At 42.8% G+C, this 21,578-nt stretch overlaps 2 protein-coding genes across 3 annotated transcripts in view; one reads left to right on the forward strand and one right to left on the reverse strand.

Moving 5' to 3' along the window:
* The first annotated feature begins 494 nt into the window (after positions 1 to 494).
* Positions 495 to 5,258, forward strand: eif3s6ip (eukaryotic translation initiation factor 3, subunit 6 interacting protein). 2 transcript variants are annotated; one of them, XM_083987862.1, is made up of 15 exons: positions 495 to 649; positions 984 to 1,014; positions 1,131 to 1,341; positions 1,453 to 1,532; positions 1,809 to 1,870; positions 1,972 to 2,041; positions 2,130 to 2,203; positions 2,708 to 2,879; positions 3,044 to 3,198; positions 3,363 to 3,533; positions 3,786 to 3,919; positions 4,059 to 4,232; positions 4,350 to 4,539; positions 4,729 to 4,809; positions 5,037 to 5,258. In XM_083987862.1, the coding sequence occupies exons 1-15, from the start codon at positions 617 to 619 to the stop codon at positions 5,127 to 5,129; spliced, it is 1,731 nt and encodes a 576-aa protein (XP_083843988.1). In that variant the 5' UTR covers positions 495 to 616; the 3' UTR covers positions 5,130 to 5,258. The 2 variants fall into 2 exon arrangements, with proteins under 2 accessions (XP_083843988.1, XP_083843987.1); XM_083987861.1 differs by having other exon boundaries at positions 508 to 649; positions 981 to 1,014.
* Positions 5,259 to 7,191: 1,933 nt separating this feature from the next.
* cdh23 (cadherin-related 23) overlaps positions 7,192 to 21,578 on the reverse strand; it is a gene marked incomplete at both ends in the record, with an annotated part of 141,460 nt that continues 127,073 nt past the window's right edge. The window contains 32 exons of the mRNA XM_083987632.1: positions 7,192 to 7,533; positions 8,129 to 8,239; positions 8,588 to 8,707; positions 8,875 to 9,004; positions 9,342 to 9,402; positions 9,538 to 9,578; positions 9,737 to 9,816; positions 9,904 to 10,024; positions 10,151 to 10,248; positions 10,342 to 10,598; positions 11,157 to 11,318; positions 11,410 to 11,673; positions 11,941 to 12,070; positions 12,203 to 12,316; positions 12,436 to 12,630; positions 12,740 to 12,951; positions 13,685 to 13,862; positions 14,773 to 14,892; positions 15,379 to 15,516; positions 16,037 to 16,206; positions 16,339 to 16,563; positions 16,646 to 16,762; positions 16,885 to 17,343; positions 17,497 to 17,700; positions 17,780 to 17,905; positions 18,263 to 18,365; positions 18,963 to 19,070; positions 19,394 to 19,603; positions 19,994 to 20,127; positions 20,244 to 20,424; positions 20,521 to 20,640; positions 20,737 to 20,958. Of these exons, the coding sequence (XP_083843758.1) occupies positions 7,192 to 7,533; positions 8,129 to 8,239; positions 8,588 to 8,707; positions 8,875 to 9,004; positions 9,342 to 9,402; positions 9,538 to 9,578; positions 9,737 to 9,816; positions 9,904 to 10,024; positions 10,151 to 10,248; positions 10,342 to 10,598; positions 11,157 to 11,318; positions 11,410 to 11,673; positions 11,941 to 12,070; positions 12,203 to 12,316; positions 12,436 to 12,630; positions 12,740 to 12,951; positions 13,685 to 13,862; positions 14,773 to 14,892; positions 15,379 to 15,516; positions 16,037 to 16,206; positions 16,339 to 16,563; positions 16,646 to 16,762; positions 16,885 to 17,343; positions 17,497 to 17,700; positions 17,780 to 17,905; positions 18,263 to 18,365; positions 18,963 to 19,070; positions 19,394 to 19,603; positions 19,994 to 20,127; positions 20,244 to 20,424; positions 20,521 to 20,640; positions 20,737 to 20,958 (5,253 nt within the window). The remainder of the gene's footprint in view (positions 7,534 to 8,128; positions 8,240 to 8,587; positions 8,708 to 8,874; positions 9,005 to 9,341; positions 9,403 to 9,537; positions 9,579 to 9,736; positions 9,817 to 9,903; positions 10,025 to 10,150; positions 10,249 to 10,341; positions 10,599 to 11,156; positions 11,319 to 11,409; positions 11,674 to 11,940; positions 12,071 to 12,202; positions 12,317 to 12,435; positions 12,631 to 12,739; positions 12,952 to 13,684; positions 13,863 to 14,772; positions 14,893 to 15,378; positions 15,517 to 16,036; positions 16,207 to 16,338; positions 16,564 to 16,645; positions 16,763 to 16,884; positions 17,344 to 17,496; positions 17,701 to 17,779; positions 17,906 to 18,262; positions 18,366 to 18,962; positions 19,071 to 19,393; positions 19,604 to 19,993; positions 20,128 to 20,243; positions 20,425 to 20,520; positions 20,641 to 20,736; positions 20,959 to 21,578) is intronic.

Below are 21,578 nucleotides of genomic sequence, written 5' to 3' on the forward strand. Positions count from 1 at the left end.
GTGTAACTAGGCTACTACCAAAATAATGAGGAAGAAGAGCACACATTTCACAGGCCTTGTGTATGTTGGCTACACGTAAGAGCCACGGGGCCTTAATGTTCACTTATCCCACTATGACAAACATTGATGACAAGTCAAAAATAATGTTCATTTGCTCCAACTGTTTTGACAAGCCACATGGTCTGCGTCTGCTAACCTCTGAGTTGCGAGCTGGAGTGCTCTTCAGACTCAGGTCAACATTATTCAAGAGGCAAAATTACCTTATAATTTAATTAAAAAAAAACAGGTAACCCTACCTCCATCACGATATTATTTTAGTATATAAAAAAATCCACTATTAAAATAAAACAAAACAAAATTGCTCCCACAGGCCCGTTACATTAGTGCTTCTTTCGTTTGCCTAAGGCCTAACTCATAGACTGTAAAAGGCCTAACTACATCACAAAAACCCAATTACCCAGAATGCCTCTACGCCGCCGTGTTCCACTCGTACGTCACAGCTTCTTCCTTCCGTTCCCTGTCGCCTCTCTAACGCCAGCTGCGTGGTTTAGCTGCGCTAGCTAGTCGAGCACATTTTCTCGTCTTTCACTCCGCTATCTACGTCTTTGGACTACTAATGACCACCATGCCATACCACGAAGAAGAAGAAGTCAGTATACATTATTTCCTACAAACATTTGATCGCTTTTATGATAATAACAATGACACGCTGGCTATCGGTAGCCGGCTAGCCTAGTAGCTGCATAGCTAGCTTAACTCCACCGGCATAACAGTAGCTTGCGATGAGCTAGCATGATGTGAATGAAGAATGCCGTTTCTAAAGAGAGCAGCACAGCCCCTGAAGCGCTGTGTTGACTCTGTGTTTACTTGTTGTGGAGAATTAACGTGTTAGATAACGATGGCTATTGTTAATCATGACTGCTTGTCTGACATGTTAACGTTGTGCTGGTAACAAATGTCTAACTGTTCTGTTTCCCTAGCAGTACGATCCCTATGATTACGACCTGCACACTGGTTCGTATGCACACATCTGTGTACCTTCTCTTTATCTAAATGCATGATGTCACCATTCATGTTTAGACTTCCCTTGTGTGTAATTGTCTCATACTCAATCCCCCATCTCCCTGCAGGTGACCCTAAAGCAGACCTGGCCTACGAGAGGCAGTATGAGCAGCAGACCTACAGCGTCATTCCAGAGGTGATCAAGAACTTCCTGCAATATTTCCACAAAACCATCTCTGACTTGATCGACCAGAAAGTGTATGAGCTGCAGTCCAACCGTGTATCCAGCGAGAGCATCGAGCAGAAGATTTATGAGATCCAGGACGTCTATGAGAACAGGTAACTCCTCCCCCAAACAGTGATGCTGATCCTCTTTCTACCTCTAACAGATGTAACAAATGTGTTAATGTTTGACAAGTGTTTTGCCCTCTCTGTTTTCTTCTGATTCAGCTGGAACAAATTGACCGACCGTTTCTTTAAGAATTCTCCCTGGCCAGAGGCTGAGGGCATTGCATCACTTGTTGGCAACGGTGAGTGTGTTTACCTGCAGCAGACAGAATCGTTTGTTCCTCATGGTAGAAATTTTGTTGACCTTGAGCTTTTTGTTGTTAGTTTTTTTTTTAAATTATAAATTAAATACACATTCATACAGAAGAGAAGTGTTTGGATCGGATTGTGGATTATATTAACTGACGGACCTGTTATTCTGTAAACAGGATTTAATAGTGAACAGATACATGTGTTCATCCTTGTGTGGTTTAGCAGTGGGAGTGTTTTATGACATTGTTTGCTCTCATGTCTTACAGATGCAGTCTTCCTCATCCTGTATAAGGAGCTGTACTACAGACACATTTATGCTAAAGTCAGCGTAAGTAACTGCTCTTGTTATCAACCTCCTTAACCATTACTGAGAAACCTGCAAAAACCTTTGCAGGATTTTTTTGTAACTGTTGTTTTCTTGATAATCAGGGCGGGCCAACTCTGGATCAGAGGTTTGAGTCATACTACAATTACTGCAACCTCTTCAATTACATTCTCAGTAAGTTTCAAGGATATATAATACATTTTCAGTAAGATAACAACTCATGAAAATTGTGTCAAAGGAGAATATTTCTCATTGTAAACAGATGCTGATGGCCCAGCCCCCCTGGAGCTGCCAAACCAGTGGCTCTGGGACATCATTGATGAGTTCATCTACCAGGTACATAAAATTATATTATTTACGTATCTTTAGTTGACAAAAATTTCCCATGAATAGTCTTTAAAGGTTCATTACCTTTAATTGTCGGTGCAAGCTGTTTTTAGATCAGCGAGGCAGAGGCGGAGGCGCACGGTATTCCCACGTTTCTTTCATCAAACTAAATACACAATCCAACTCCAAAACACTCTCGTGGACAAGTTGTGACCTGAACATTTGCCACGCTATGAAATATTAATGTATAATTATGTAATCTGATCTAAACATAACTTGTACTGACAATTAAAGGTAATGAACCTACTCCTAAAACAATACGGATTATGGCAATAGGTGAATTTGCCAAAATGTTTAAATATCCCTTTAAGATGACTGGATAAATTGCTGATAAGTAAAATAGGATTTACTTGTCAGTTTCTTCCTATATGGCCCATTTCACTAACTTTGTGTTTATCATACAGCCTGTAGAATAAATGTTTACATGCTGCTAACACAAATACCTTTATCCAGTTCCAGTCCTTCAGTCAGTACCGCTGTAAGACGGCCAAGAAGTCAGAGGAGGAGATTGAATTCCTGAGGAACAACCCAAAGATCTGGAACGTCCACAGTGTCCTCAATGTCCTCCACTCCCTGGTGGACAAGAGCAACATCAACCGCCAGCTTGAGGTGTACACCAGCGGAGGTATATTTGTTGTTTTGGAGAGTCTGTACAGCTGAAGTTAAAGTGTTTTTCTGGTCTCAAAGTAATGTTAGCTTGCTATACTGAAATTATCTCCAGTGTATTGAACAAGCCAGGAAACTTTTCCAACTTTTAACTTTAATGTATATAATATTTGTGTGCTGCAGGAGACCCAGAGAGTGTGGCTGGAGAATATGGTCGTCACTCACTGTACAAGATGTTGGGCTACTTCAGCTTGGTGGGACTCCTGAGGCTTCACTCTCTGCTTGGTGATTATTACCAGGCCATCAAAGTCCTGGAGAACATTGAGCTCAACAAGAAGGTAAGACCCAACGTAGCGTAACGTACCTAACATATCTCTAATCGACTAATGATGAGACTACTTTTATTTTCTGGACTCAAATTGTATTTTACACCACATCATCATCTTGCTTTTCCTTTGGTCTTGTCCGCACCCCTGCATCTAATTTGCTGTCTGTCTTTCAGAGTATGTACTCCCGTGTGCCCGAGTGCCAGATCACCACCTATTACTACGTGGGATTTGCCTACTTGATGATGAGGCGCTACCAGGATGCTATTCGCGTCTTTGCCAACATCCTGCTCTACATCCAGAGGACAAGGAACATGTTCCAGAGGTCGACGTATAAATATGAGATGGTTAGTCAGACTTGTGCTTATTAGATTTTATTAGATATTTCTGCTGAAGTTATCAACTATTCCACTTATTCCACACAAAGAACTTGAGAGGTTTAAATTGTTCTTGTCGTTGACTTCTAATGGTGTCTGAAAAATTGAGGGGCTGATTTGTTGTGTGTGTCTTAAAAATACAGTGATGCATGCAAGTATGTTTTCTAAAGCAAATGTATCAGAAGAGTTGGTAAGATGTCTTGTATTTGTATTTAATTGTAGATTAACAAGCAAAATGAACAGATGCACGGTCTGCTGGCCATTGCTCTCACCATGTACCCAATGCGCATTGATGAGAGCATCCACACCCAGCTGAGAGAGAAGTACGGAGACAAGATGCTGCGAATGCAGAAAGGGTAAGAAAGATGTTTGTGTGTGTGATCAGCTATAACTCTAGGTTTTGAGGATTTACTATCGGTATTTTTGCCTTTCTTGCATGTGGTGCCCAGCAGCATTAACGTCTGTAATGAAATACACTTTTTTTTCCCGTATCAGGGACCTGCAGGTGTTTGAGGAACAGTTCAGCTTTGCCTGCCCGAAGTTCTTGTCACCTGTGGTGCCAAACTACGACAATGTTCACCCCAACTACCACAAAGAACCTTTCCAGCAGCAGCTGAAGGTCTTTGCTGAGGAGGTGCAGCAGCAGGCCCAGCTCTCCACCATCCGCAGGTAGAGCATATTATCATCTTTGATTGTGTGGTAATAGAAATCAAAAGCTTGTTGACTCAGGAGAGGTTTGTAGAGATGTCTGTACATGCCCTCTAAAGTCCCTGTGTGTCCCTCCAGCTTCCTGAAGCTGTACACCACCATGCCAGTAGCCAAGCTGGCAGGATTCCTGGACATGACTGAGCAGGAGTTCCGCATCCAGCTGCTCGTCTTCAAACACAAAATGAAGAACCTGGTGTGGACCAGCGGCATCTCAGCTCTGGATGGAGAGTTCCAGTCTGCGTCTGAGGTTGACTTTTACATTGACAAGGTGTGTTTATGTTTATGACTTTTCTATATTAACCAGTAGGTTCAGATTATTTATCTTATTTTCCCCAGCAGGGCCAAACTGAAGCCTAATGACATACTGCACATGTTGGATATAAAATAGTAGGTGCATGATGTTAAATGATTCATTGCTGCATCATGTTTCAATATGTTTCTCTGTACACTTTCACAGGACATGATCCACATTGCGGACACTAAAGTTGCACGTCGCTATGGAGACTTTTTCATCAGACAGATCCACAAGTTTGAGGAGGTGAGAAGTGATCAATTTTGTGTTTGGATAGAGTGGAAGATTACAGGAGTGTGGAGTTGCTTGTTTTCAGCATAAAAACAGAACTTTGAAAGTTATTGTGAGCTTTGGTATAGAGGAAATGCACCACCAGTCACTCATTCTGCCAGTAGCCCTCTTCTGAAATCATTTGTTGTAGTCGTCAGGCTGCCTGTCAAAATCTGAGAAAATTGTTGCTCTTCTCGCTACAGTTGAATAGGACGCTGAAGAAAATGCCTGCCACTGCCTCCACCACAACATCGGCGGCGGCCGCCACCACCACCACCACCACCCGGGCAGTCTGACCAGCAGCAGCCAAGAAGAACTCTGAGTCCTCTGTACCTGGAGTCCCTTCTTTTGAGCTTATTGACAAATGTTGATGATAAAACTTTTCTATATAACATGGTAACAATAAAAGGATGGTCTGCTAAAAACCTGTGATTGTTTTTTTCCCCTTCAGGTTAGCTATTGTCATTCTTAAGAACCAGTAGATGGCAGCATTTGTCAAGACCTCAAACTACCTCCTGAGCAGAGATTTGACAGACTGAATGTTACATGCTGAATACAGTAAAGAGACAAGAAATATAGACATGTTAAGATGAAGGTATTTTTTGCAAAGTCAAGACAGAATTAATTATTCTTTAGGCACATTATGTTTCTCTGGAATCGTCTCATCATATTGGACCATTGGAGTGCATGAGAAGTCAGCCTAGACAAAGTCAATGTAATTGTCATGAGGGGAAACGATTATCAGTGTCATGAGTCATTACGTTTTTTCACATTCCCAGACTTTTCTTAGTGACTGCGTGGCTCCTTTACTCTGCTGCACTCCCATTATCCCACCGACTGAGGCCATTGCATATTTCTTTTATTATCACATATCGTCCAACAACATTTTCCAACACAGACCCTGGGGCTGGTGATCATAATGACAAAGACAAAAAAACTTACAAAATGGGAATATAAAAAAATGAATTTTAAAAACACACCACTCATCAGAAACAGCGTCAGTTGTCATATAAAGGAAAACGGAACAACATGTCACCAAAGCACAATATACACATACTCCAAACATCCAAAACAATTCCCTACCTATTTTGGTAAGCCAGCATTTTTCTTCAAAAATATCTTTTGATTCCATCGCATATTTTTTTTTTTTTATAAAATAAAAAAATAAAGCAAACATGGCTCATTTTGAGCACGACTCTTTACTCCCTCAGGTGGCAGTGTAAAGTCTCTGTGGGCACAATGCCATCTTTATATTTATAAAAACATTGTTATTCATATTTTTTAAATTCTATTTATAAGTCATTTCCAAGGCTATTTTTAGACTGCCTTTAATATCAAATTACTCAAAAAAGATTCAAGGTTTCTTGTTTTTTTTCATCACGTGGCTCCAGTCTGAGACAGCGGTCATCCATCTTCATTCATCATTTCAGTGAGGAGTCTCCTCGTACATGACTGATTGAGTCCATGCTAAAAATGGAGAGCAGGACCATAGTCTGCATGTTCAGTGCTGCCCTGCAGACAGGTGCTGCTACTGATCCAGAAAAGGTCTTTCATCAAACCACTACAGTACTTTAACAAGTAGCGGTGGTGGCAGGGGTCCTTCTTCCTCCTGGTGTCACGTGAAAACTGCTCATTAAGCATCACTGGGGAAAATAGTGGAAGTGCTTTTGGCTGCATTAAATGTCCATCTAAAATTTCACACCAACATGTCACTAATATCTGAAAGATAAAACGTCCGACCCTCACTCCCTCAGCGCTGATTGCATCATTTTGAAAAAAGAAAAATAATGTCAGAACATGGTAGGAACTGTGTCATTATCTCAGTTTCCCATTGATGGCCATCCGCTGGTCTGAGTGTGTGTAGCTTCATTTTCTTGAGTGTGTGTATTAGTGTGTATTAGTGTCTGCAGTCCAGGTATGACTTCAGCAGGATTAGTGAGAATGAGGCACGACTGACGATTATAAGGTCATGGTTCAACAAGCTTCTCCCACAGGGAGAGGCTGAATCTTTCTTTTACACTCAGCTCTTTGGATGAAAGTCAATGACATCAGTTGGTTTTGTCTCGCTGAAGACCAGTGCCCTGCCTGTGATTTTCCATTTCCTAAAGGTCATCTGTAGAACCCCTCTCTTCAAACACCAGCAGTGGGACCATTTCCAGCACAAGATCCACTCAAACCAGACCAGAGTAAATCTTTTTGCAGGCTTGTCTCACTGATGCACTTAGGTTGGCTGATGAGGTTCCCTAGACTACACACACTCCTCCTCCAGTCCTCCCTAACCTTGTCAGGGCGGCGGCGCGGAGGAACGAGGACACACACGAGTCGTGGTTGCACTCAGACCAGCGAGGCCTCGGCTAGTCATAACTCTGTGATCTCCAGGGGACTCTCCGACACGGTGTCCCCGTCCTTGTGGCGGTGCATGGGGGTGGACTTGGCCGACTCTGTGCGGGCGTTCCGCTCGCAGTAAAGCCCCCCGTCAGCGTTCAGCGCCTCCAGAGAATGTGCCAGGGCCCGCTGGTCGTCCTCTGGCAGGCTGTTCAGGTCAGAGGTCAGGAGGGTCCCCGTGCTACCGTGGACCACGTGGACACCTTCAGGACCCTTCAGCTCCACAGGAAGCTTGTGCTTGAAACGCAGCGTGCCACGACCTCCGCCCATGCCCAGACGCTCGTCCTCGTCGTCGTCCAGATCGCTCTGGATCAGCTGTTACAGGAGGAGAGAAGAAGAAGTCAGCTGATAATGAATTAAGCTGCTGAAAAGTGGTACTTCTATAATGCATCAAGTTGACAAGAATGCAGATGATTGGTAGGAAACAGCTTTGAGAAAGAGCTGGATAGACCAGTAGACGGAGACCTCTCAGCACTGAAAGCAGTAACAGAAGTCAACAACTTGAAAATGTAGTAAGACAACAGTTCAGCAGAGAGTAACAGATCACACATGTTTTGATCAGAAGTAGATAATTCTTCAAGTGGAAGGAGGGTGAGGTTTCCACATCAGGTCAATTCATCAAAATAAAGTGCAGAAATTGCTTTTTTAAGGTAAAATTTCCAGTGATTCCAAAATGTGGAGGAATTTCTCTGTGGTTGACACCACTCACAGCTGAACACTGAAAAGTAAGACCGGACTCTATATAACCCAGAGTCTGGTTGAAGGCAGAAGCAGAAGTGGTGAGAAGGTGTTAAACCAAAGCAGAGGACAGGGCGTCAGAATAGGAAATCAAAGTAATGCAAGATCACTCTCCAGTGGAGTCAGAGAGAAGCCGCAGGTGCAGATAGATAACCCGTTATTCAGAGCCCACCTCTGTGACTGATGAGTGATCTCCTTGGCTGGTGGATACAGTGACAAGTCGAGCTGCAAAGAGCTTTTTCAGCCTCAGGTAGTCATCCAGGACCACCTTGAGCAGGGAACCCTGACAGGACAGCAGTTAGGATCAAACAGAGCCTCTCACCTTACAAACCCCCACCGCCACAGCATTCATTAAACGGGAATCCAAAGTAATGACGTCTTATCTAAGCATCGGGCTCTCAACAACGTATCCTCAAATCCTTGGGGGTCTCTCTTTTTGGTTTTCCCACAGGACAGACTCGTGGAGGTCTTATGTCCCGTCCTCTGACCTTATCCTCAATTTGTTTTGGAAGGATGGAATGAGTGAGTACATAACCAGCGACAGAGAGGACTGAGGGATGATATTGGATGTGTTCATGAGGGTGTGTGCGTGTGTGTTACCCTAGGATAATCTGACATGCATGTGTCTCACCTTGATAGGCCCCTCCCTCATGATCTGGCCCAGTTTAGCGATGTTGTCGTACTCCTGAATGGCTGCTCTCAAGTACCGATCATCCTCTGGCTTCGCTTGAGGCTCTCGACCAAATGTACCCTGTGAGGACAAGACCCACGTGTTCATGAAGGAACAGCTGTGTAATGGGTGGGACTCATGTAAATCCCTGGGAATGATGGCTTCATTCTCCCAGAAGTAAAACATTATCAATCCTCAAAATATAGTTCTGAGATACATAACAACTCAGATTAAAGTAAAGTACTGACATGAGTGCGTGCAGGGCTGTTCCACAGGTCAGTTATCTCACTCAGGTTCTCAGGCAGGTCGTCCTCGTGGTCGGCCTGGGCAGCCAGCTCCAGATTACGACAGAATGGGTCCAGCCACACTGGATTAGCCCTGTAGAGGCAAACACCATGATGCATGAGAACTCTGATCGATTTTTGGCATTTTTTTTATTTATATTTCACAAATATTTCTTAGTAAAACACTGTGACTTCCTGGACTCACACTATTTGCCTTGTAACTTTAAGGCAATGACAAATAAGCCACTGAGTCGGTTATAGTTTAATACACAGTGTACTATGTATTTAACAATAACAAACACAGTTCCCAGAAAAACATAACTGTCAGAAAAATACTGACAGAAACCGGAAATGATATTTTGAGAAAAATAAAGAGGAACATTACAAAGTCATATGGAGGAAATGTCCCTAAAATGGAACTGTTATCTCACCCTTCAAAAGAGTACTTGTTAGTGTTGGGCATATCCAAGATATCCATTAGACCCTGGTTCCCTGAATGGTAGAGGATAAATAAGTAATGAGTAAATAAAGCATTTGTACAGTTAAGTGACATTATCACATGACAGAAGCAACATCCTGGAGCTGAACAGCTGGCGGGGCCGTCCCGCCAGTGAAGCGACTTCTCACCTGTGGATCCTGCAACGATGGCTTTCAACTTCCTCTGGTGTCTGCAACACAGCAAAAAGTCAAATCAGACAGACATGTTGGTATCTGACTGATGTCTGCTCACACACTGAGCCTAAAAACACGGCCTGTGACTGATTCAGTACAAAAATCCATTTACAAAACAACACTGCCTTTTTATAGAATACAGAATGATTCTTACACTCGACGATAATGCCAGTTCATTGTTACAAACAGAATTCCTGCCAAGCACAGGAGCACAGCGAGGATTATGATGACCAGCTGTAAAAGATGAAAAAAAAAGAAAAGTTAAAAATACAAAACATCTGCCACAGTCAGTGGGTTTGTGGCGGTCTCAGGCTCACAGACCTGCAGTGTGGTGATGTCGTCAGGCAGCTTGTCAGTGACAGCTGGCTGAACGTCCACTACGTTGTATTTTCTGAACAGGTTTCTCAGCTGCTCCTTGTTCTCATCAATCATCTGAATCACCCTGTAAAACACCAAATATCAGGACACACATAAACTCATGTCAGGGCACAATCCTGCTTGTACGAGAGGAGATACAGGCTTCATATATATAACGAGTAAAAGACTTATTTCATTAAAGAAGGTTTACCTTTCAACATCTAGGATGGTGTTGGTCTGATTGTTGACAACATGGATCAACATGTCTGTCTGTGCATAATTCACCCTACCCTTCTTGTCCACATGGAACTGCATTGAAGAAAAGAGAGTCAAAGATGTCAGGTGTTTATAAAACATACACAAAAGTTGAAACCACAAACACCCTGATAGAAAAGCCTTTACCTGTATGTCATCTAAGTTGACGATAGCTCCAGTGATGTTGGACAGCAAATTGACAAAGTCGTCCTGGTTTTCACGAACCAAATCGGGGATCTCGTTGAAGACGATCTTGACCCTCTGGTCGTCCCTCAGAATATAGATGTTCACATTGGTGGTTGTACTGTGTCCAACGAAATCGCACGCCAGAATCTCCAGCTGAAAGAAGCCTGGGTTGTAAGCCGTGAAGAGGTCATAGGTTCTGATGATACCATCTGTCAAACCTATTGAAATGAAAAGACAGAATATGGTCTCAACAAAGGACGTGACTTTAACTCAATGAGAAGACTTAGTAGCGTATAGAGTAAAACTAATAAAACATGGGACTGCATTCTGGTCTGTGTATTGAAAATGTATGGTAAATATTAGAGGCATAGGAAGAAAGGACGTGTCTCTTGATTGACTGTGCTTCTTGTTGAAGCCATTTCATTACTTTCATTTTGCATTTAAAAGAAATAATTGATCATGACATGAAAGTATATGTGTAGTGATATTTCATATTTTTTTGGTAACAAATCCAAAGAAAAATAAAATCAACAATTGATTTATCCTACAAACAAATACGTCCTGTGTATCTGGAGCCAGGTAACCTGAGAGCTCAAGCACCGCTTTCCAAAAACATACAGCAAAAAGATCAAAACAACACATCACAGAGTGGGGTAGTGAGAAATATGATATGCACGATAATCCATTGTTGGTTGTTTACTTTTCATGGGATTTGGTTACAACAAATGTAACATTAGCCTGAAAACAGCCTGAATACTTAACAAGATCAAACTTACCGATGGTGAAGATACTGCCAACATCCTCACTACCATTGCTCTGTGACTGGAAGTAACGGATTGTAACAATATGGTACTGGACCACACTGTTGTTGCCGATATCATTATCCACAGCCATCACCTTGATCAGCTCTGAGCCCACTTTGGCATTTGCTGCAACTCCTGAAACAGAGAAGCAAAGACAGGACAGAGGGTTATGGTGGTTCCCCATGGACCAGCATCCACACACAGTACAAACAAGAACATGGATCACCTGCAGTGTATTCAGCCTTAGTGAAGCGTGGCTTCTGATCATTGATGTCCTCCAGTTCGATGCGGACTTCCAGCAGGCTGGGGTCACGGGCAGGGTCCAGGGCTTTGGCCCTTGCTGCCCTCTGACCCCTGGGAGGAGTCCAGCTCCTGTTGCTGGAGGCCTTGATGATGATGGAGTAGACCGGAATCTCCTCGCGGTCCAGATCCCTATGCAACTTCAGTTCTCCATCTAGACTCACGCCAAAGTTTCCATCGCTGTTTCCCCCTGCAGGAAGAGATGGAAAGGATTTATGTTCAGCCATCTGAAGCACTAAAGGGCCGGCTTTAAATAGAAACGGAACACGGATGGATCTATACAAATGTCCCTATTATTCCTAAGCTTTTGAAGTATAAGGACTTTAATCTGACCACACAATGGATACAAGAGCTTCCAGACACACTGCATGGACATGCTCTAAATCTTCTTCAATGCACAAACACATTTTGACTAGACTTTGATACATGTGGCTGAATATGGAGATCACTGCATCACCTGCAATGAAGTAATAGACGATGGCATTGGAGCCCTCATCGGCGTCCACAGCTCTAGTTACGTTCCCCACCACAGTACCTGGAGGGGAGTGCTCAGGCACTGTCAGTTTCTGGTAAGGCAAGCTGCCCCGCTGAGATGCACACACAAACATACAGACACACAAAGACCAAGATAGAACAAGACAAACATACAAACAGTTTAACAGTGGTCTCTAACGGTCGGATTACCACATAAAGTCATGTTGGTAGAGCTTGTTACTCACTGGTGGTTTGAGGAAGACGGGTTCATTGTCGTCAATGTCCAACAGCGCCACCTGCAGAGGCTGTGTGGTCTCGTAAGGCACTGGCTGACCCATGTCACGGGCCACAATGATAAGCTGTGAGAGTTTTTTGGACTCGGTTAGAGAAAAAAACAACGCTGCACAGTTCAGTTTATATATTTTATATTTTTATATATATTTTTATTAAGTTTATTAAGGACAAAAAGCTGACTCACGCTATGCAGGGCCTGTTTCTCTCGGTCCAGTTTCACAGTTGTTGTGATGACTCCAGAAAGGGGATCGATGTGGAAGTTTTCCCAGTCTCTGTTACCTGCTCCAGTCTGCAGGAATGCGTAGCGGACTTCTCCATTCACACCCTCATCAGAGTCTGTTGCATGCACCTCATACACAGGCAGGCCTGGAGGCTGCTCCTACGGGGAGGGAGAAGACAGTCAGTGTGTGTTTGTGTGAACTTTAACAAACTGTGCGTTTCATTGTCAGTACATGTGTATGATAACAGAGTCATATGATAACAGTTACCTCTGAGATATGGATGATGGTCCCGTTGGCAGGTCTGACAAACACAGGTCTGTTATCATTGACGTCTATGACTGTGATGATGAGGTCTGCGGTGCCCCACAGCGGAGGACGCCCCTGGTCGGTGGCCACCACTGTCAGGTTGAAGCGTTCAGAAGACTGAAGCAGACGGCGAGAACGCACCAGCCCTGTGTTTGGATCCAAGGAAAATGCATCTAAAGGGAGAGAGGACATTCACGGACTAAGGAAAGATATAAGAAGTATTCTGAGCCGTTCTCTTTTGCAAACTTTATCAAGTTGTAGACCTGATTGTGAATGGATAGATTTGCCATTTCTGCCCATTAATCTACACTCAATAATCCCTAATGACACATTTCAGAATTTTTAAAATGAAATGTCTAAATTACAGTATTATCAGTATTAAAACTCGTATTTCAGTTGGCAGCGATAACAACCTCCAGTTTTATTATGTAATTTAGAGCTAGGCACACCATGATTTTGGAAATGTAGTCCGTCCCGCCAGGAACCTTCTTGCCTGGTTACGCATATTGGACAATCAACTCTAGGACGAGTCCTGGTGAGTTCAGTCTTTCTCCATTTCACAACTATTAAGTTCACTGTTGGTACACATAAGGCTTTGGAAATGGTTTCACACACTGATCCATGCCTTGTTCCACACCACACTTTGATTGTAGAGGAGCATTCCTTGGACATCATGTTTTGATTTTTGTCCTAACATATAGTGTAAATTGTGGGACCTCACAAACTATGTTATCAATCATTATAATCAATATTATATCAATCAATTCAGTTTCCCACAGTAGGACTCCAGTCAAGCTCTTCATACATCTCAAAGGCAACTGAAGCAAACAGGAGGCCCCCAAAGGCAGTTTATTCAGACTAACCAACTCGCTGTACGTTCTGTGGATTTTATGAATACATCCATACCTGAATGAGGTCCCAACATGCTGTAGAGGATCGCTCCATTCTCTCCTTCATCCAGGTCGGTAGCTTTCACCGTGATCACAGACGTACCACTGGGCTCATTCTCAAACACGCTGGTGTTGAACACCCGCTCTGTAAAGCGTGGCCGATAATCGTTGATATCGAGAACTGTCACCAGGACCTGATGGGCATCAACGACAGATTACATTCAAACGGAAGATTCGTGACACAAGGTTATATTCATAATCATGATACATGTGACAGCAGGTTCTACCTGATCACATATCTCATCAGGAAAATCATTTAGAATCAACTGGGGCAGCAAAACCTCCAGATTACAGCACCTCAAACGTGGAACAAGGTTGGGTAACACTTTATTTGACGCCTTTCTCTATAACGTATTATAATCATACTTATAATGAGTTATAAATTGCAGTTATAGCACTGTATAACTATAGTTATAAACACTCATAAATGATCATAATGCTTTATAACAATAATCATTAAACACTATAAAGCATTTTATCATGACTTATAAGGTCAGGTATTATAATACGTTATAATTGTTAGTAACTCGCTGACAATGCCAACGTCGATAATGCATTATAAATATAATTATAATGTTTTATGATTGGCTTATAAACGTGTATAACTATCATTCTAAACACTGATAAATTATCAATGGCTTTATAACAATAAGCATAACACATCATAGAGCATTTTATAATGGCTTATAAGGTCAAGTATTATAATAGAGTTATAATACTGCTTATTGGTATAAAGCCCTAGGATCATTTATTTGAGTGTTTATAATGATAGTTATACAGTGCTATAACTACATTACAACTCATTATAAGTATGGTTATAATGCGTTATAGAGCTTGGCGTCAAATAAAGTGTTACGCAAGGTTTTCATAAGTGGCATGTTCCATTTATTGTCCTCTGGCTTAAATACATTTAGTCACTAGAAGCCACTATAGATGGTGTTGGCTGTTAATATGCACTAACTCTATGAGTGCAGATGACTTAAATATTTATTCAGACCGTCATTCACATAAGGTTCTGGTGTCGTTACAGCCAGTGTTGTCTACCTGGACAGAGTTTTCTCGTCTGTTGTTGGAGCTGCCTCCGGGGTTGTCACGAGCGACTGCAGTCAGAGTGTAATGGTCCTTTGTCTCCCTGTCCAGAGGAGAGAGGATGTAGATCTCTCCCTGACACAGAGGAGAGGGGGTAATTAGGAAGGAAGTACAAGTATTGACTGGGAGTGGTGGTTGTATAAAGACATTTATTTGAGTCTGTGTGTGTGACAGAAATGGAGCACAGAGATAAACTATTTAGTTTGTCTTTATTACACTGAAAGACTTTGTTTAAACTTTTATTTCCTGGCAGGATGAAATTCAGCTTTGACACCCTGTGCTGCTGGCACACTAAAGACATAATAATACCAGAATTCAGACCACACCTTCTCAGAGTTCATCAAAATAACTTATTTTGCATTTGTTCATGAACACCGTCCTTCAAAGTGTTATGAACTTCTATGTTTTGTCCTTTTTGGCAAAATTCCAATTAATGGAATTGTAATATAATGAATTCTGATTTGATTAGGTATGGCCCAAATGTAGACTGAAATAAAAGCAGATATTCTGAGGGAGGAGCACCACATGGTTACTTTGTAGCTGATGTATTGGTTTACTTACAGTAGTTGGTTTGATGCCAAACTTGCCCTCTCCATCTACCAGGCTGTACTCAATGACAGCGAAGAGGCCAGAATCAGCATCTGTAGCACTGACACGAATTATGGTGGTGCCCAAGTTCACGTTCTCAAACACAGGCTCCTGCAATAACAGATAAAAATATGCTTTGACTCAGGAACAGAATAACATTATAGATTAAGAATAAGATTATGTTAAAATGAAAATGATAAAAGAAGTGCCAACAAGAGAGGCAAACTAAATTATATGGCACTTAATTTCATATGCTACATTAGTGAACTTGAGAGAAAACAGCTACTTGAGACAAACTGCTTAGCCAGAAGTGAATAAGCAGCAATAATACCACACAAAAATGTTAAGTGCTCTGATAATAACATAAAATGTAACCTCTCTCATAAGATAAATTAAAGTGGTAGATTTCCTGTTATGATGTGCTTTATTTTCAGCCTCATGTTTGGCAGCAGCTCTTTCCAATTTTGTAAACGAGTGTTGTTTATGTGGTCATCATCAGTGTAAGTAACACCTGTGCTTTTCGTGCAAAGACAAGCCGATAGTGGAATGACAAATACATTTTCTTCTTCAACAGCACTTTACATTTTTGCCTGAGTGGCTGTTATTTGTCTTTGAATATCCTGTACTGTACCTGATATGAGGGCTGTAAGAAGACAGGGTTGTTGTCATTGACGTCCACAATGCGCAGGTAAACTGGCAGCTCAGCGATCCTGGGGGGAGTGCCGTGGTCCCGGGCCCGGATTGTGAAATTAAGCCACTGTACCTGCTCATAATCCACCGTCTGGTTGGCTATTATCTTACCTGGAAAATAATTTGGATTCATCTTTATCAATTATAAGTGTCATAATACATTTAAGAAATACAGTAATACAGTGCTTGAGGCTTTATTAATTTTTAACCTGCAGCCTACGGCAGGTTTTTGAAGTGTCATACCAACAGATGGGTCCTCCAATCTAACATATCCCCCTCTGGGCAAGTGGAGCAGCTGGTAGATGACCTGGCCATTGGGACCTTTATCTGGGTCTACAGCTGACACTGACAACAGGGTAGTGCCGGGCTGAGCTCCTTCCAAAATCTTCTCAGTGAAGTTGGACACCCCAAAGGGCCGAAAACGAGGGGCGTTGTCATTTACATCCAACACGTTGATGGTTAGTCTCGCTGGAGAGAAGAGAGAGTGAAAATATCTTAGATAACTGAACTAATAACAATTCAAGATTTCGTGACAAAAAAATTAACTTACCATTGGGAACGCTCCCTGACTTGTCGATTACATCACTAGCATTGTCATGTACAGACACAATGATCTCAAAAGTAGCTACCAGCTCTCTGTTTATGGGGTTGCGCACAAACACTGCACCTGAAAATTCACAGAAAAACATGCGTTTTAAGTAAGATTCAGTGAACTGATTATCTAACATCATCGGCCAATGTAAAGATTTCTAGATCATCGTTTAAATGTGAGTAAGATCGGTGACTCACCAGTGTGTAAATCAATGCCAAAGGATTCCTGCAGGCCATCCACTGGGTTGTTCCCATCGTCCTTTGCCTCCACTGAGATGATGTAATACTCCAGCCGAGGATGCAGATCCGGGTCCTCAGCCGTCAGCGTAGCCACCACCACGCCAGGGGGCGTGGACTCATTGACACTGATCATGGATATGGGTTCTATGAAACGGGGCCGTGAGTCATTTACATCATCGAGGATGACCGTCAGGGTGGCTGTGCCCGACATAGGAGGTGTTCCGCGATCGGTTGCCATGACAACCAGACGGTAGGACCCACGGTCTTCTCTGTCGAGGGTGTTGTTGCCCACCAAGACGGCACCGGAGAGCGGGTCCACCACGAAGCGGTCCTGAGCGCCGCTTTCCAGCCGATACATCAGCCAGCCATTGGAGCCGGAGTCGGCATCAGTGGCTGACAACTGAGTCACCACCACACCTGCAGGAGGGACAGCACTGACTTAGACGCCATTCCCAACATGTAGCCCCTAAAACCCTCCAACAGAGTAATGCAAAGTGAAACAAGGTGTAGATAATCACAGGAAGGAAGTGTGCACTCCTACACACAGAGCATTAGTTACAGACTACGCACCAGTGGGGCTGTTCTCAGGGAGTCGAACACTGAAACTGGATGGGCTGAAGACAGGAGGGTTGTCATTCTGATCCAGGATGGTAACAGTCAGTGGGACACTGCTGTTTAAACCTCCTACATCCTCCCCCACCAGAAACAGCTCTACCCGAGGCTCCTGGAACGCCTCACGATCCAACTTCGCCCCCTGACGCACAAGTATCACGCCTGAGGGGAAATACAGAGACATTAACATTTGCACTGCAATTTTCCTTTATATCTGCTTGATGAAGAGTCACAATGTTACCAGTATTGGCATCCACAGTAAAGAGGTCAACCCTAGCTCCCAGCAGGCGGTACTTCACCACAGCATTGGGCCCAATGTCTTTATCCTCAGCCAGAACCGGCCCATTCAACACTGTCACTGTACTGCCTAAGGACCGACAAAGACAGGGACAGGTGAAGAAGTAAAATGATTACACTCAGATTAGATTCGTTTTCATATAAGTCATTTGCCACTTGTTGATGTATCGTCCAATTTCAATTTATTGACACTGACTTTAGTTTGGGAAAATTCCTCAATCATATAATGGATCAAGATAATCTAAATCTAAAAATTCATAGTCATCTCACCCCTAAACATTCAGAGTCGAACAAATCACTTCACTTAACATATGTAAACAAAGTCAGGAAGTGTGGTTTACAGTTTTTCAGAAGGTGTTTCGACACCGTTCTCTGTGCTGCACACAGTTGAGGAGGAGGAAGACAGACACACCAGCCTGGATGCTACCTGCTGCAGAGTTCTCAGTGATCTCAGCTCTGTAGCTGCTCCGGGTGAATATGGGCCTGTTGTCGTTCTCATCCAGAATAGTTATCACCAAGTGGTCTGAATCCTGGTGTGGTGTGAGAGAAGAGGGGGAATGAAGAAAACAAAACATGAGGAAAAGATTGGGTAGTGTAGAAGTGAGGAGGAAGGAAAAATAAAAAATAAGTGAATCAGCCCATAAGAGGCAAACTGCTACAATGTTGTGGTGGAGTAGTAGTACACAGGTTTTGTACTCGTACTGTGCACACCCCAGCAGGCTGCAGGTGGTCGACTTGTTTGCAGCTCTTGCATGAAACTGTTTCTCACCTTTCACATACATGAAACATTTAAAGCATGCCACGTAACAGCGTTTCACAGAAAGACTATGCAACTGCATTGTGGTTGCTATTTCATGGTTTAATTTAGTGAATGAAAAAAAATAGGTGTGATAATTTTATTGTTGCCATGATACAGAACACGTAGAGTCAATAAATACACTGGTCCTAAATGTAGGACTAGTAAACAGTGTAAAAGGCTAAACAGGTTTCAAGATTGCTTGTTGTTAGGAATTGAAAAGATACACAGCTTTATGTCACTGCAGTGATTTGTAATTGTGTCATTGGGGTTTATGTGAAACTGTTTATGTGAGAGCATGTGTGAACGCTTGCACTGTACTTGGGTTTACCCTGCGAGCGATGCGGGGGTTCTCCGGGTTGTCTTTCACAGTGATGGTGAGTCTGTACTCAGCAACTCGCTCTCTGTCAAGCGGTCGGTTCACCTGCACCTCACCTGTCTGAGAGACGCAGAGAGGAAGTCAAGTGAGTGCAGAGCCATTCTTTATATCAGAAGTTGTTTAAATGCATCTTACCAGTATACAACCTTGTAATACCACAGTATATGTATTTTTCCTTCTAAGAAGATGCAGCATTTGTATAAACTGTGACGCTGTAGATCCACAATTGTTTATAACACCAAAATCCTCTGTTCTGGAAACTGCCAGACATAAACCTGACACTTCTAGGATTAACTTTTTTTTCACATCCCACATCAGCAGTTGTTTTTTTTATGTGTTTTTCTTTTATGTTGTGTCTAAACCACACCATCCTTCTCTCTCACTGTGTCATTGATGTAGAAGGCTCCATCGTGGTTTCCAGCAGTGATGTTGTAAGTTAGCAGTGCATTGCGTCCGCTGTCTGCATCGCGTGCTCGCACTCTGGCCACAGAGGTGTGTATGGAGGCACCCTCGCTCACACTGGTGTTGTAAGGCAGGTTAAGGAGGATTGGGTCGTTGTCATTGATGTCTAAGACATGGACCCCCACCACCACCTAAAAGAAACACATGCCAGGAATTAAACGTCTGATTCATGTAGTTATTATTTTGATTCACTATTTTTAATAAAGGATTATTCTGAATAAATATTATATATATATAATGTACAAGCCAAGGCTCAATTTTGACATGTATTGCAGGTTTAACTGCCATGTAAAGATAATGGATTTGGCAGAGTAGTGCAAGTGGTAGTGAAAGTGGTGCTATTTATTCTTTCATGGAAAATGTAAGAGTTTAGTATAGGGCTATTTTCCGTGCAAGCCAAGTACAGTACAGAAGTGAAACTTGGAAGATGCTGACTATTCAAGAAGATACTGAAATGTGTTTGTGTGCATGTGTGTATGTGTGTGTATGTGCGTGTTTGCATGTTTTTTGAAAATGCCCACCGAGCTGTTGCGAGATGGGGTTCCCAGGTCTCGGGCGGTGACAGTGATGTTGTAGAAGGCCACAGTCTCTCTGTCAAGCTCCACATCCTTTCTCACCCGAAGCTCGCCCTCCACGGGAGAAACCATGAACTCATCTAATAGACAGAGAGAGACACAGAGAGAGACAGAGAGAGAAAAAGAAAGAGAATCAGAGTCACAGGATTTAATAATATATCAATGTCCCCACAAAAAAACCCAGTCCGTTACTAACTCTGGTGATCTCCACCGGTGATGCTGTACTCCACTTTGCCGTTAAGCCCAGAGTCTTCGTCACTGGCTCTGAGTGTCCAGACCCGAGGTCCTGGCTGGCCCTCGGTAACCTCAAAGGGCCCTTCATAGGCTCTAGGGAAGGTGGGTGTCACATCGTTCACATCTAGGACATTTACAAGCACCTAAAGAGGGAGGAAGAGTTTTCAACTCTTTGCAATCAGGAGAGAGGTCAATTTTAAAATAAACTTTGAGGAAGTGCATCTTATTTTCATCATTACTGTTGTGCTAGATGTCAGGCGAAGAGCAGGGTTTAGACACTGGTCTGTTGCTGTGACAACCAGTGCGTAGTGTCCATTGCTGATCTCGTAGTCCAGCTCCTTTACAGCAGTGATTCTTCCCTAAACACACACAGCACACACAGAAGGTTGACTTGTGCTCTGTTGCTGTTGTTTCTAACACTACAGCATACATAGATACCAGTTTCCATATCTTACCGTAACACTGTTGATATGAAAGGTCTGGATCAGGTTGCCATGAGCGATCGCATATCGCAAAGTGCCGTTCATTCCCTCGTCTGGGTCGATGGCTGTTACCGTGGCGATAGTGGCACCCACTGTGTCCGGCCCCTCGCTCAGCACTGTGACATACTCCTCCTCGGGAAACTCTGGGGCGTTATCATTCTCATCCACAATGTGGACGTAGATGGTTGTTGAAGTCTGTGAGGGGCACGGGGAAACTTTCACAGCTGTGTCGACTATTTACTGCTTATTGTATCAAACTCTACTGACAATATGTGATTCACTTCCAGTTCAGTGCCAGCTGGGCCTACAAGTAGCCGAAGTCTAAATTTGATCTTGTTGTCCATTCATCATCATAACACAAAAAAAGATCCTTCAGTGATTTATCATCAAACACATATCATGACTGCCAACAAAAACCTCACATCACCATTTGTCATTTCACAATGATAACTTAATAACATATTGTCAGTCCATTTTTCATGCTCCATCCACCCTACATCTTTATACACTGCTCTCTACCAGAATGATTACTAAGGTTTTCTGCTGGAGAGGAAACATATTACTGTCTTCATTGGCTATAGGTATATGTGATATTCAAGATTCCTTTAACATGGGAGAATTGGACCAGACAGCTGAGGCGTATTTCATTACAGAAATATTGAGAAATATCTTCAGAGAATGGAAAGTAAAACTTAAAGGTAAGAGGGCTCTATTGTTTCTTTTTCAAAACACTGACACACACAAAAAAAACAGAAGACAGCAGTGCAACCTAAAGACGACCTCTTTGACAAACCACTGACACTTTTATGATGAAT

This window comes from Trachurus trachurus (assembly GCF_905171665.1).
Source record: "Trachurus trachurus genome assembly, chromosome: 15".
Taxonomy (NCBI): Eukaryota; Metazoa; Chordata; class Actinopteri; order Carangiformes; family Carangidae; genus Trachurus; species Trachurus trachurus.

Bases quoted from the DNA above. Each gene is read 5' to 3' on its own strand.
- eif3s6ip (XM_083987861.1), top strand. From the start codon at position 617: ATGACCACCATGCCATACCACGAAGAAGAAGAA. The intron at 4,540-4,728 runs GTGTGTTTATGT...ACACTTTCACAG, and splicing joins TTGACTTTTACATTGACAAG to GACATGATCCACATTGCGGA. The intron at 4,810-5,036 runs GTGAGAAGTGAT...TTCTCGCTACAG, and splicing joins AGATCCACAAGTTTGAGGAG to TTGAATAGGACGCTGAAGAA.